A 13,843-nucleotide genomic window follows, 5' to 3' on the forward strand; every position below is an offset into this window, starting at 1 on the left:
GACGTCATGCACTCATTGAAGGTGACTGACCAGGGGAGCGAGTGAAATTGTCTTTGGTTTCTGCAGTTTTCAGTTTGGGTTTTGATTGTCGAGACTCCCAGGCATCCTGAATCAGCACCTGTACTGCCCCTCTGGAGGCCCTTCTAGCTGGGATGCCCAGTGGGCGCCTCAGATGCCCCAGTGGCCCTCCTGCAGGGGGTCACTTCATTTCACACGGACAGTAAGATGCTTCTCAAGACTAAGGGTGGAAGGGGCAACCTCTTTTCTAGATGAAGCTCAGCTTCTTTAACTCTTACAGGTCTTGTCTTCCAATTTTTCTTGCCTTTGGTCTCAGAAACTTCACATAAAGGTGCCTACTAGATTCTAAGACATCTATTTCCATAACTGAATGTGCCGCCCAACCCTACAACCAACCGACAGTACTGAGTACAGCTGACAGACGCCTCAGATTTTCCTCATACTGAGTCAACTCCACGATGGAGTCGTTTTTATCTTGCCTAGGACAAAGATTTGCTCCTAGTCAGTTAAGCATAACGTGAAGTCAGAGGATCAAGCTTGCAGAGGAGGAGGAACAAGTCGGTCAGCTCGGGGCGTCCGGTTGGTCTGGTTCTTGCCCGGGCCTGGCCACGTGTCAGGGGATGCCGTCAGTGAGCGAAGACTGGGGAAGCCAGCGGCTCCAAGTGCTGAGGAGTGTCGGCAACTCAGCCTTAAAAGACACAAGAGGAAGGACGGTTGCCTTTGTTTAAAAAAGAAAAATGCAGCTGTTTTTACAGTGTCTGCGTGTGCCTGGACATGAACTATGGAGTACGCGGAATGTCTGCGAGCTGTGGAAACGCAGCGGCCAGTCACTCAAACACCTGGGGAGATGTTTCCTTTCTGAGGACGTGGGGGAGACGCTGGGCCCCTAGAGGAAGCGGCAGAGGGAGACACGGTGCGGTGTGGTGCCCGGACAGTGGAACCCCTGGAGTGATGAGCTAATGCTTTGGAAGATGGCTAAATGTTCTCCAGAACCGTGGCCCACATGTTAGGAACAAAAGCTGTCTTCAGAGCTTCCTTCTGCGTGACATCCCATCGTGGAAGTGCCTGAGAGATGAGTGGGCAAACATGTTTGTTCTAGCTTGTTTCTGTACCTCCGAGAAGCAGGCAGCCCCATCGGGGGCAGCTCAGAGTGTGGACGTGCTTGCCCCGGGGAGTCTGGGGTGCAGGGGACAGCAAGCAGGGCGGGCAAGAGCAGCCAAGTTCACACACCTACCTCACTTCTCTCCGCCCCACCGCTCCCCTCACTGCGCGCCTGCGTCACGGGCCCGGGCCCCACACTGCGCACACCTGTTGTCATGCCTGTGCACACCCTTTCCCACTGCCCTTCCCGTCGTGTATGTGCCACATGGATGCAGGTCTCCAACTATGCCGTCACTGCTTGGTGATATGGTGACGGGGCAGTCCAAACTCATGAAGGGCAGGAGGCCTCGAGGAATGGCCAAGATGGGTCTTGGCTGGACCGCTGCTCCCCCATGCTGGCAGCACCTCATTCAGAACGCTTGGTTCAGCTCGCTTTGGTAATTCATTCTCTGCCTGCTGTGAAGGTCAGACAGGCGCCCAGGCTGTCTCCTTAGAGGTCAGTGCACGTCTAGTCCTTGATACACACAAGCAGCTGTGAGAATTTCTAGTCCCTTAAGACAAGCACTTACAGTCGTGTTTCCTGTAGGATGACACGTGGAACAGACAAAGGGTTTTCCATCGGATCCTGTGCTCACCCGTGACTGCGGAGAGCACGTAAACAGCCTGAGGGTCTTTCTCCCTTGCTCAACGTTATCAGTTCCAAATGGGGCAGATACATTATGCAGCCAGCTGACCTTCAGTGAATGATGCTTATCCCACTCTGGGTGGCGCCTGTAAAAGGCAGGACACAGTCAGGAGGAGGGCCCCTCTCCAGTTACCCCAAATGGGAAGGACACTGCGATCAGGTTCAGGGGGAAGAGAAGGCGCAGGAGGAGGGGCGTCGGCTCTGTGGGGCCGAGCACTATGGCATGCCTCACTCTAGGCTGCTCCTGCATGACCAGCCCAGGACCCCCAGCTCCTCCCACTGGGGCTCTGAATGAGCCCTGCTCCACTGAGTGCTGTCACTGCCACCATCAAAGCAGCGTGGCCCCGTTGGGCCCCATGCTGCAGAACCTCCTGGCCCTTGCCCCCACGCACGCACAGTGGCTCCATGAGCAGACGCACCCCCTGACCGCTGACCTGCCAGTGCCCCCGTACGCTGAGCTACACCCGACAGTGCTCTCCGGCCGGGCTCTTATTTGCGCCATTCTCCATTTCCAAAGCCACGCCATCCCATGTAGCCAGAGTGAAATAACCCAACATGGCCCTCACCGCTCGGGTGGGTGGCTGTGGGACCCTGCCCGCACTCTAGACATGAAACCACTACCCCTGACGTGGATGCCTTTTTGTGAATTCTAACAGAAATCGGTCTCAATCTGCACTTTCTTTTTTCCGTTTTCCCCTGGTGCATGTAAACTGTTTGCTACCACAGTGCGATCATTCTGTGCATTGACAAAAAGGGAATGTTGACTATGTTCTGATTTTTCTTATTGATGAAGCGGCTAAAAACGTTACCTCGGCCTTTTTTCTTTTCTCTTAGCTGGAAAAATAGCTTGGTTACTTACAAAATGAAAATAAAATAATTTTCTTTAATGAATGTAACTGTTTAAATCATACCATTACTATATATTTCATTATCTGAAAGCAAAGGACACTGTCGAGATTCAAGAAAAATTTTGCTCCTTTTAGTAATAAACGTCGTCATTTGAAACTTTGGCTAAGTCGCATCATCTCATTCTAAGTCAGTGTCTCTCCTCTAAGTTCCCTCTATTCCCAAAATTTCGAGATGGATAAATGCAAATTCCATGGAACCAAGCTCGCAGTTACCTGACAGCATCCCTCTGTCACATTTGGAGGATCTATTACTCTTTGAGGAGACCTCTGTGAACACGAATGTGGAACGTGTCCCCACCCCCATCTTCCCACGTAGCAGTCCCCACATCCACTGTCCCAGGGCCCAGGTTCCCCACTGCAAGCCGGGTGTCCGAGGCCTCTGCGTCCCGCCTCCACTCACTCCCCTCTACTAGCTGACGGAGGACACAGAGGTGACCACCGAGACAGGCTCTGCCCCAAGGACCTCACAGTATTGTTTCCTCGAGCCTATTTTTAATTTTCTTAAACTGCAACATCTGTGTTTCTCACGGGGCAGTTACTCAGTATCTTTTTTTCCCATTAGAGTTTCTCCTGCCTGAAAAGCCTCCCCTGGCACACCCTGGTCTTTCCAGGCCCAGCTCCCTGGATGAGAAGCACCCCTACCCCTGCCCTCACGGCGGGGAGGACCCTGCCTCTGGAGTCCCATGGTTCTGTGCTCCACGAGCCCATCTCGGTCGTATGGTGACAGCCCCAGCTCTGCTCCTGCTCCCGCACGGCACCAGCCAACCAGGCTGGGTGCTGGCTGTGCCCGCGGCGGCTCCTCAAGTCCCCAGAGGCTTAAATCCAGTGGGGAGCTTGGAGGGGCTACTCAGGCTGAGACAAGGACAAGGATGGGCTTGCGCTGGGGAGCCGGAGGCGCCTTGGTCCCAGCACCTGTGGCCACCGGCCGTGCTGCCCGGTGCCTTAGCTTCCCCTGCTGGACCCCCATGGTCAGACCCCTGGTGACCAGGCCCGGTCTGGACTTGGACAGCAAAGGCAAAGCTCTCTTGCCAAACAGAAATGAAGATGACTGCGGTCTATACTCGGGAGCCCCCTGGGCCGACGAGACGAGACGTGTCTACTGACTGACGGCCCACACACAGCTTTGCTTCTCGATTTAAAACACAGGGGAAAGAGCAGTTATCAGGAAGTTCCTTCAGTGCTCACGGAGGAAGCAGCAGATGCAGACGGGTGTCATGTGATCACTCTTCCTTCATGCTAGGGGACAGCCATCCACTTGTGTCACCACTTCCTCATCGACACATTTGGGGGTTTCTATGGGTGACTCTCAGTGATGTTTCCTCACCTGTCCCTGAGCTAGCCCCGGATCCCACATGGGGCGGCTCTTGAGGGCTCCCTCCCTCTCTAAGTGGGACGGCCGTGGAGAGGCTGTCTCCTGGGCAGGCTCATCCAGTCTCTGGTCCCTTCATGTACTTCTACTGTCCCCTAGCCACTGACTTCCTGCTTGGACAGGTGTTCACAGGGGAGGTGTGGCCAAGTGACAAGGACCTGTAGTAGAGGGGCAGAACACATCAATGGGGAGCAGGAAAGGGGTACCCCAACAACTCGGCAAACCAGGGAGCAGGCAAACGGGATGGGTGACCGCAGGGCCCTCGCTGACCCTAAACACAGCCGTCTCCTTCAGCAACCCAGGGATGGACGCCTCGGGGTTTCATGCTGGCCACTCATGGCTGTTGGGGTGTCAAGAGCATTCAGCTCAGCAAAACAGTCACTAGCAGACAGAGGGGAGCGGGATGGCATGCTGGCTGCTGCTCCCATGGTGGCGCAGGGCTGGGCCCCGTCCTCCCCTCTCCCTGCTGCTCCTGGGCGGCACTGGGCCCCGTCCTCCCCTCTCCCTGCTGCTCCCGGGCGGCACTGGGCCCCGTCCTCCCCTCTCCCTGCTGCTCCCGGGCGGCACTGGGCCCCGTCCTCCCCTCTCCCTGCTGCTCCCGGGCGGCACTGGGCCCCGTCCTCCCCTCGCCCTGCTGCTCCCAGTGCGGTGCTGAGCCCCGTCCTCCCCTCACCCTGCTGCTCCCATAGCAGCCCAGGGCTGGGCCCCGTCCTCTACTCTCCTTGCTGCTCCCGGTGCGGCCCTGGGCCCCAGCCTCCCCTCACCCTGCTGCTCCCGGGGTGGCGCTGGGTCCTGTCCCCCCCTTGCCCTGCTGCTGCACACTTAAGGCTGGGCTTTACTGGTGTTTTAATCACAGCAGTCAAACAGAGAGGCAGCTCCTTTTCTGGAACCTTGTTTATTTAATCCTTGTGGGTTCAGACCAGCCTCTTTCACTCAAACTGCACTTTTGGCAATAACCCTGTGGACATGACAGCAACACAGACTTGTTTGTATGAGAAGTTTCCTCTTCAGGGGGTTTGTTATTTCTTTCAACATCGTTGATTCAAAAATATCTTCCTTCAAATCTCATCTAGTACAGGCCCCCTGGTAAGAAAATGGCTTCTGATAACACACAAGTGCATTGGAACCGACAAGATCTTCCAATTAATTACCTCTTCCCACAGCAGCAGCAAAGAGGTGGCCACAGGGTCAGACCTGGAGCGCCTGCATCCCGGAGCCAGTGGGGTGGGCACCGGGAGGGCTTCTGTGGCGTTTCTAGCATCTTCCAGCTGGACTCTGCCCAGAATGTCAGGAAAAAACCCAGATTGCCCCAGCACCCAAGGGAAGTGCACAGACACCCCGCTGAAGCCAGGCCTTCCAGCAACACAACCCATGTCAACCAGGCAGGTGCTGGCTGCTGCCACCGGCCTGTCCTCTCCGATGACCACGGCTGCCATGGGCACTGCCCTCAGAGCAAGGCTCCGGCACGCAGATGCAGCACGCAGGCTCCCGCAGGGGGAGAGCTTCCTAATTCTGCTCAGCTTGCAGGAGCCCACGCCCCTCGTCCCGATACACAGCAGCTCGTAAGGGAGAGAAGTCTGACAAGTGAGGTCACACCCACTGGAGCTGGGGGCCCAGCACCCAGGGAAGATAAAGGCTGGGTGGGGTGAGGGGCTGCTTCTGGGCACATCGGCCCACATCCTTGCACTAAAGCCCTCCCGGGCCCACGCCCTGCTCTGCCGGAGGTGGGTGCTGCCACTTTTTTTCCCCTAAACTTCCAGGTAATGAAGAGGATGACCTGTTCCAGGTGATGAATGGGATGTTGCCCTATCACTGAAAACTAAGAATCCTACATTCTCGTTGTATTTAAAATGAGAAAATGCACCAGGTGTGAATTCAAAGCCCAACTTTTGACCCCAATTATACAAATGAAAACTGGTCTCCTGCCATTAACTTTGGAGCGGGCACCAGTCGGCATGTGAATGCACCAGACTTCCACTGCAATGAACACTGCTCCTGAGCCAGGCGCTGGACAGCGACGCCACATGGGGACAGTGGGGTCCCTGCCCTCCAACCTCCTTTCCTGTCACTTTGCAGATGACAACCTTGGGCCCGAAGAGAAAAGAGTAGAGAAAGGCTCCACCACCTCCTCCCGCAAGGGCTATGGGAGCAGTTCTGAGAAGTCAGGAGCCCTCAGGCACCCAGAGACCCCCAGCAAGGTGAGTGGCAGAGAAAGAGCAGAGCCGCCCAGCGGACAGGGGCTTTATTCACAGACAACTCGGAAAGCGTGTACAGGCAGTAGGTGGACCACCACCAACCATTTTTAGGAATCAGAGACCATCTCCAGGTCGACAACGTGCGGTCAATCAGAACATCTGTCTCTGAGTTTTGCAGAAGGGAAACCCCCCACAAAGTACCAATGTTTCAGCTCAAATTCCAGGTACCACCTGTTGTGTGGGGTGGCCTTGGCTCGGCTCGGCACTGCCCTGCACGGAGGCCCCACCAGAACCACGGTGCACACAGGGCTGCACGGAAGCCCACCTCTGCAGCAGCCTCGCTCCAGATCCAGTTCGCTTTAGATCGTGCCAGCGAGGCTGAGGGAAGGCCACTACACCTCACTCCGGGTCGCTTGGGCCCCGTGTGGCGGCCTACGCCGAGTCATCAAAGAAAGCGCTCGCCGTGGCGTGGGCTGCTCTCAGCACGCTCTTCTCCTGTGCGCCAGGCCCGGCGGCGTCCCGGGCGAGCTGCACCCAGTACTGCTCGGTCCGGGGCAGGTAGTCTGCAAACTGCTCGCCAGGCCTCACCAAGGGGTGATGTTGCTCTTTCACGGGAAGGAGGGAAAGAAGAAAGAGACACGTTCAGCCAAGGAAGGAGGCTGCCCGCTTGCTGCCTGATGAAGCGAACACGTGAGAGCCTGGGTTCGCAGAAACGACTCGCAGGGCATTCCACGCTTTATCAAAGGAGCCACAACGACATTCCTTAAACAGCAAGCTGCTCACAAGCCCTCCAGATACAAGTAGTTTTTAAACACTTAAGCTTGTCTCAGGAGCCCACCTACAAAGCCAAGTCAGATGTTAATAAACATTTAGTAAAACTTGAAAGCCTGTCATTACCAGTAAGAATCAGGACTTTGGGTGAGAAGGGACCCCCGAGCTCTCAGCTTGGCATGGAGCGCTCTGGCTCTGCAGGGGCTCAGCCCCCCGCGTTCCCAGCACTCCTCCCGTCGGCACTAACCACAGGCAAGCAAGGCCCACCCGCCCACTTACCCCCACCCTCCTCGCCGCTGTCCTCGCCGCTGTCCTCGTCCTCCTCATCTTCGCCTCTGCCCTCAGCACCCTTGACCGCATCACTGTCCTCTTCAGAATCAGTCTCCTCCAGCCACTCTTGAGTTTCTTTAAAGCAAAAATGAGCACCCACAGAATGTCAGTGTAGCTGGGGGGCAGCGGGGAGCCCTCTGAGGAGTCCACCTTCGTACTAAAGAAATGCAATGTGAAAGTGAGTCCCCTGCCCCCAATGTAGCTGGATGCTCCGCGAAAACGTTTCCCCTGGATCTTAAAACAGTGATGGAGTGAGAGAGAGAAAGGCTGGCAAACACACAGCCCATCTCCAGGACTCTCTCCGGGTGCCCCAGCTCTAACCTCGTTTTGCTAAAAGACAGTAATGAATCTCGCACCAGCTGTTTGGTACCTTTCCCTAAAAATGTGGATTTTAACTTTACTTTTAGTCTTGGATCTTAAAGAAACGAGTGGTGATTCGAGTCCGGCAGTGGCCGTGGTGCAATGTGGAAGTGAGAACCAAAGGGACAGCAGTTTGGAGCAAAGAGAATGAGGCCCAGAGGGTCAACGGGAAAGTGACAGACCAGAGAGGTGCACCCGCCTGGTCTGCTCTCACGTGCAGACGGCAGGCTGCTGACAGTCAGCAGAGGAAGGCTCGGGTAAACCTGTTCTAGAACAATGCACCCACGAGCAGCGCTGGACAGTCTGAGACCCAGACGAGTGGTGTCAAGAGGGAGCCCGTGTCCTGTGAGGCACTCAGTCTCACTCCCCCTCAGCTCCTAGAGCAGGGACGGACGCGCACAGGATGCGCCCCTCACCAGGACCAGGACCTGCCCTATGTGAACGGCCACAAGGCGAGAGCACACGGCCCAGGTCACTGCCGGTTCACTGGCACGGGGTGGACCTGGGCAGGCACCATGGGCAGCGGCGATGAACATGCTTTTATGGGGTTTCCACCTGACCTGAGGAGCTGCTCACCCCCATCGCAGCTCACCTGGATCCATCTCCACCAAGGCCGTCCACTCCTCCATCTTGTGGAGGTCGAGGCAGTATAGGTCGCTGAGGGTGACCTGGCGGTCACCTGCCTCAAACATGCCCCCGTAGAGGTAGAGCCGTCCGTGCTTCACCGCTAGCATGGCGTTGGAGCGGGGGCTCGGCTCGATCGTGGGGCTTTCTGCTTCATCAGGGCCGCCCTCCTCGTCGGACTGTGGTCGTCCTGCCGGGCTCAGGGCAGGGAGCACCTGTTTAATGGTGACCACGGTCCCATCCTCTGCAACCACTTCTCTGACCACTTCCAGGGGTGCTTGGGTGCTGGCCCCCCCAGATTCCTGCTTGTCAGCACCTTCGGGCTCCACTTTTTTGCCCCGCCTGCGCTTCCTCTTCTCCAACTTAGGTCCCTGTGGATACAAAGCAAGGCAGCGCCCTTCAGCAGCAGACAGACAGTGGCGAGCCGGCGGCCTCCACGGGTACTCCGGAGGGCAGGCAAGTGAAGGAGCAGCACGGTGAGCACAGCCACCAAGGGGAGCTGGGCCAACAGCTGGAGACCCGCGCCCCAATCCTCTGCTGGGGTTCACCCTCTCTTGGTATAACCCCTCCAGGAAAAGGTGAAGAGGGCAGAGAGTCCAGATGTGTGCTCTCACACATACGTGATGCCCACCACAGGGGCCAAAGCACTTCAGGGAGAGCTCGGAGTCCCTGCCCCAGCGGATGGCCCTCCCCCAGCCTCGGGGCCCTGCCTCTAGGCTGCTGACCCGGGGAGCTCATCTGTGCTCAGAGCCCCAGGGTGTCCCATGCTGGGCCCAAGGCCCTGTGCTGCCTCCCTTGGGCTGTTGCCGGCAGCAGAGGCAGAGGTGACCAGTTCCCTCCTTACAATGACAGCAAAGGCGTGACGGCTCACATAGAGCCTCACAGAGGGACCGCACAGGGCCCCGGCACCCCAACACCTCGCCTGGAAGGAAGAATGGCCGACGCTGATGGAGTGGAGCCAGGCGCGGCTCCACCGTGTTAGGTGCGCTTCTGACACATGTGGCACACGCTCCAGAGCCCAAGTCTACCTTCAGCTGCCCCGCAAACCAGCGGTTCTTGGCGGCGTCATAGAAGTACAGGTCATTGAGGAAGTCTCCCTGCAGGCTTTCCTCCTCCTCCTCATCACAGACGCCCCCGAAGAGCAGCGTCTGGTGGTTTGGGGCCACAGCCACTGAAAAGCCAGACCTCGGGCTTGGCTTGGCGCCTGAAGGGTTAATGCGAGTCCATGTCCATCTGCCTGTCAAAGGGGAGAAGGGAAGTGGGGTAAGAGGGAGGGAGGGGCCCCCAGTGACTACGAGAAATGAGAAAACACGACTGCAGGTAAAACACCAAGCTCGCTCATTCTGCTCCCTCTGCAGCAAAACGGAACACTTCAACTCGCCCCCCACTAAAGCTTAACCCTTCTATGATGGTTCAGTTGCACTGAAGTAACTTTCTCACACACCCTGCGAACACCTCCCCACAAGGGGCACTTTCGAGCTGGTTCAGGAGCCGGAATGAGCCAGAAGAGGCATGTGGGGAGCGGGCACGCCTATTTCTGGCAGCATCTCAGCCCACCCGCTGTGAGGCCGTGCTCTGGTGGCCCCTGTGTGGGCTGCTCCGTCTCATCAGAGCCGCAGAGGCAGTGCCAGCTCTCCCGCAGGCCGTGGCCCTGTGTGCTCTTGGCTCCGGGCATGTCCTAAGCTCTGTGCTGACCCTCCAAATGAAACCTAGCGGGAGATGCAGGGAAGTCTTTCCACCACATTTAGAAAAAAGAACTGACATTTTTCCTTTAGTGGACATCAAAAAAAACTTAGCAGAAACATCAAACGGCACACATTCTAGTGTTGTGCCCAACTGTCGTGCATCAACCCACAGCGCAGGCGTGACTCCGGGGGCATCCATTAGTGGGCCATGAGATGGATTCATTACGACCAGCCTTTTAACGTTGTGAGGAACAGAAAAGAATAAACATCAGAGTGCCCTGCACGAACACAGCTAAGATGTGCTTGCTTCAGTCACACGATACATGCACACAAGTGTGTGCCAGCTCACGAGGCACTATGTACTTCTCACTGGGGGTCGAGGGCCTGAGGGTCAGGACACAGAGGTTGAGCACACACGCTCGGGGTCCCGCTGCCTGGAACACAGTCCGGCTTTTGAGTTCAGACTGCGCGGCTCTAAACCTTGGTTCCCACTTGGTAAACACAGGTGTCCCCATCAGTCACTGCTGGTGGCTGGCTACCTGAGAAGCGCCTGGGTACACAGCATTTCTGAAGACTCGGCTTGAAGAATTTTCAAGTGGGAAAGAGGTAAGGTGTTTTGCACAACAATCTTTTTATTTTATAAAAGAGACCTCATGGGGAGGTTAAAGAACATGCTGGAGGTCACAATGAGACCAGGATCAGACCAGATCCCCTGGCCTCAGTCCAGTCCTCTCATCCCAAGACTTGCTCCATACAAACTGCAATCTTACTCTTTGAAAAGGAGCTTTAAAAAATGAACACTGGGGTTATCAACCCAATGCGTACTGCAGAAGTCTACATCCTAACTCTAGTCATTGCTCTTGAGCAAGAACAAGAGAAATGACTGCAAAGCAGTGGCTCCCACTCTCTACACAGGGAGTGTCGATAGTGAACACACCCAGGGGTGAGGACCACAGCCGTTTCTGCTGCGCACACAGGCGGACACTTAGGGTTACGCGGAGTGTCTGGCCGGGCCAGCTTGGGGGTGAGGGGGGCTTGTCCACAGCTCCAGCATAGTGCGCAGGGGGCTCACCGCCACCCCACGGCCCCAAGGGCAGGTGGGCTTGTTTGTCTGCCCCACCTTTTGCAGCAGCACACAGACCATCCACATCTGCACAATGCAAGTACCTTCTCCTCCTTCCTCAGACTTGAGCAGGAACATATCTGCATGCTGGGTGCCTCTGTCCACATCTTTCTTGACTCTCTGCAAGAGGAAAGGGAGTCATGTGAGAACAGCCGGGGGCCATCTACCACCCCGGCACAGCCCCTCAGGCTAGTGATCTCAGTCTTCATGGAAGTGACAAGGAGCCCCGCCTTCTAGACCAGCCTCCAAGAGAATCTGAAACACAGCGGGTTCAATTCTGACCTCATCTGAACAGACTAACAAAAAGTGTGGGTATAATTTATTAATTAAGAACAGATTTTAAATTTAAAAACCCACCATTCCAATGACCACAATCATGCTGGAATATGCCGGCACTCTCTCTCCTTAGAGCTTCTGCAGCGATCCCTGTTCTAGGAGGACGGGGACCCTGCTGGAGACCCCACAGGGGCCTCTAATATCGGTCTACAGCCATCCTTCACCTTCAACTCCTGTGTATCCTCAACGCCCATCATCTTTCAAATAATGCAGTTCAGGCTTTGGTGCAAGGATCAAATTAACGCTCCGTGGAGGAGCCAGCACTGCGCCATTTAAAAACTTTTGAGCTTCTCAAACAACAAAGCCCAGGTTTCTTAACCTTGATTCCTCAGCTTTGAACTAGGTTTCGCAGCACAGCCAGACCAGCTCCTTCACTCTCGGAACAACACCCTGCAGTCCTCACGCCACGCCTCGTACCTGAGCGCTGGCTGTCCAGAGAGCTACTGGGCAAAACGTTACTCTGGGTGAAGGGATTTCAGGAAATCTTAATTTCTGCTTTGTATTTGTCCTTTAAATTCCCTACTTTTAATAAACTTTTAATTTCACAGTAGTTTTACGTTTACAGAAAAATTGAGAAGATAGTACCGGGGGTTCCCCCGTACCCTGCACCCAGTTTCCCTACTGTTAACACCTTACGTTAGTGTGGTAGGTTTGTCGCAATTAATGAGCCAAAACTGACAAACTACTATTAAATGAAGGCCCCAGTTTATCCAGAGTTCCTCAGTTTCTCCTACTGACCTCTTCTGTTCCAGGACACCACGTCAGGTGTAGTGGTCACGAGTCCGCAGGCTCCTCCGGGCCAGGACGGTTTGTCCGTGCCATTTTTTGGTGCCCTGGGCAGTTTTAAGGAGGACTGCACAGATGCTTTGTAGAATGCCCACGGTTGGGATTTGTCTGGTGTTTCTCTCATGGTTAGAATGGGGCTGTGCGTTTTTGGCTTCTGGATCCCAGAGGTAAAGTGCTCTTTTCATTCATCATGTTAAGCGTGCATGCTGTCACCGTGACCTTTCACTGCTGACATTGACCTTCACCACCTGGCTGAGGTCACACTGGCCAGGTTTCTCCACGGTCAAGTGACCACTCTCCCAACTTTCCACACTGTCCTCTTGGGAAGGACATCACTCTGCGCAGCCCCTACTTGAGGAGAGGGGAGTCACCTGCACCTCCTGAGGGCGGAGTGTCCACACAATTATGCAGGACTCTGCACAGGAGACTGGTCTCTTCCTCCTGACTCGTCTATTCAAGCGTTTGTTTATAAGAGTATGGACTCATGGAGATTCATGTCACACTTTGAGCTAGATGCCAGTGCCACTTCACTTACTTTGTTGCTCAAACGGTTCCAGCTTTGGCCCTGGGAACTCTTTCAGCTGGCTCCCGCATCCCTTTGACAGCCCCCATCAACGTGGGTTTCTTATAAGCACCTCCTTAGGTTCCAGCACTATGAGACGCGCAGACTCGTCTTGTACGTTTCCTGCCCCAGTCCTAAAATCGGCCGTTTCTCCAAGGAGCCCTGGCTCCTTTTATTGGCAGTGGCATCAGAAACTAAGGTCTGGGTACCAGGTGCACTCAGTGCTGCTGGGTGTTGTTGCTTCTATGCCCTCTCTCGGCTGACAGAGCCAGGAAATACATACATAATTCTTTTTCTTTTAACTAATGAGTATGTATTGTGTTAACTGTAAAGGGAAAAAAACCTGATTTTCCTTTTGGAAAACAAAACAAAACAAACAAGCCCGTTGTTCATGGACTGAACATGTGGGCCTGAATACCCTAAAACCAAGGAGGTCCAACTTCAGTCACTCGTGGAGAACAGCCTCAGGAAGTGGAATCTGGTGTGTGCCCTTCTGTTGTCCTCCTGGAACATTTGTGCAATTCGAGAGGCACACCTTCTGCACATCACACAGAGTTATTAAGACTAGACATTCTTGGGCCAGCCCCATTGGCCTAGTGGTTAAGTTCAGTGTGCTCCACTTTGGCAGCCCAGGTTTGGTTCCTAGGCACGAACCTACACCACTCATGTGTCAGTGGTCCATGCTGTGCTGGGGGCTCACATACAAAAAGAGGGAGACTGGCAACAGGTGTTAGCTAAGGGCAAATCCTCCTCAGGAAAAAAAAAAAAAAGAGGTTGGAGACGCTCAGCTTTAAAAAAAAAAAAAAAGGACCAGACATTCTGCTCTTTTTCTAGCAGGTTAATACAGACCAAGGGACTACCTACCACTTCCACGCCTACCCTTCCAGACCAAAAGGCCTGGCATTTTCAGGAACTAAATTCACACCCAGAGGCCTGGCCCGCGGAGGGGATGCTGAAGGAATTCAGTGACATCTCTATTTGCTGTCAGAA

General features: G+C 55.0%; 1 protein-coding gene across 2 annotated transcripts in view; it reads right to left on the reverse strand.

Moving 5' to 3' along the window:
- Nucleotides 1-6,306: 6,306 nt before the first annotated feature.
- Nucleotides 6,307-13,843, reverse strand: part of KLHDC4 (kelch domain containing 4) — a 52,842-nt gene continuing 45,305 nt past the window's right edge. Inside the window, exons 8-12 of one of the 2 annotated variants that reach the window (XM_046683723.1) lie at nucleotides 11,214-11,289; nucleotides 9,390-9,598; nucleotides 8,330-8,732; nucleotides 7,327-7,452; nucleotides 6,307-6,881 (exon numbers count right to left, since the gene is read on the reverse strand). In XM_046683723.1, coding sequence (XP_046539679.1) covers nucleotides 6,709-6,881; nucleotides 7,327-7,452; nucleotides 8,330-8,732; nucleotides 9,390-9,598; nucleotides 11,214-11,289 — 987 coding nt within the window. In that variant the 3' untranslated portion in view covers nucleotides 6,307-6,708. Of the gene's footprint in view, nucleotides 7,115-7,326; nucleotides 7,453-8,329; nucleotides 8,733-9,389; nucleotides 9,599-11,213; nucleotides 11,290-13,843 lie in introns of both variants that reach the window. The other variant, XM_046683724.1, reaches the window with a different exon arrangement.

Source organism: Equus quagga, chromosome 13 (genome assembly GCF_021613505.1).
Source record: "Equus quagga isolate Etosha38 chromosome 13, UCLA_HA_Equagga_1.0, whole genome shotgun sequence".
Taxonomy (NCBI): Eukaryota; Metazoa; Chordata; class Mammalia; order Perissodactyla; family Equidae; genus Equus; species Equus quagga.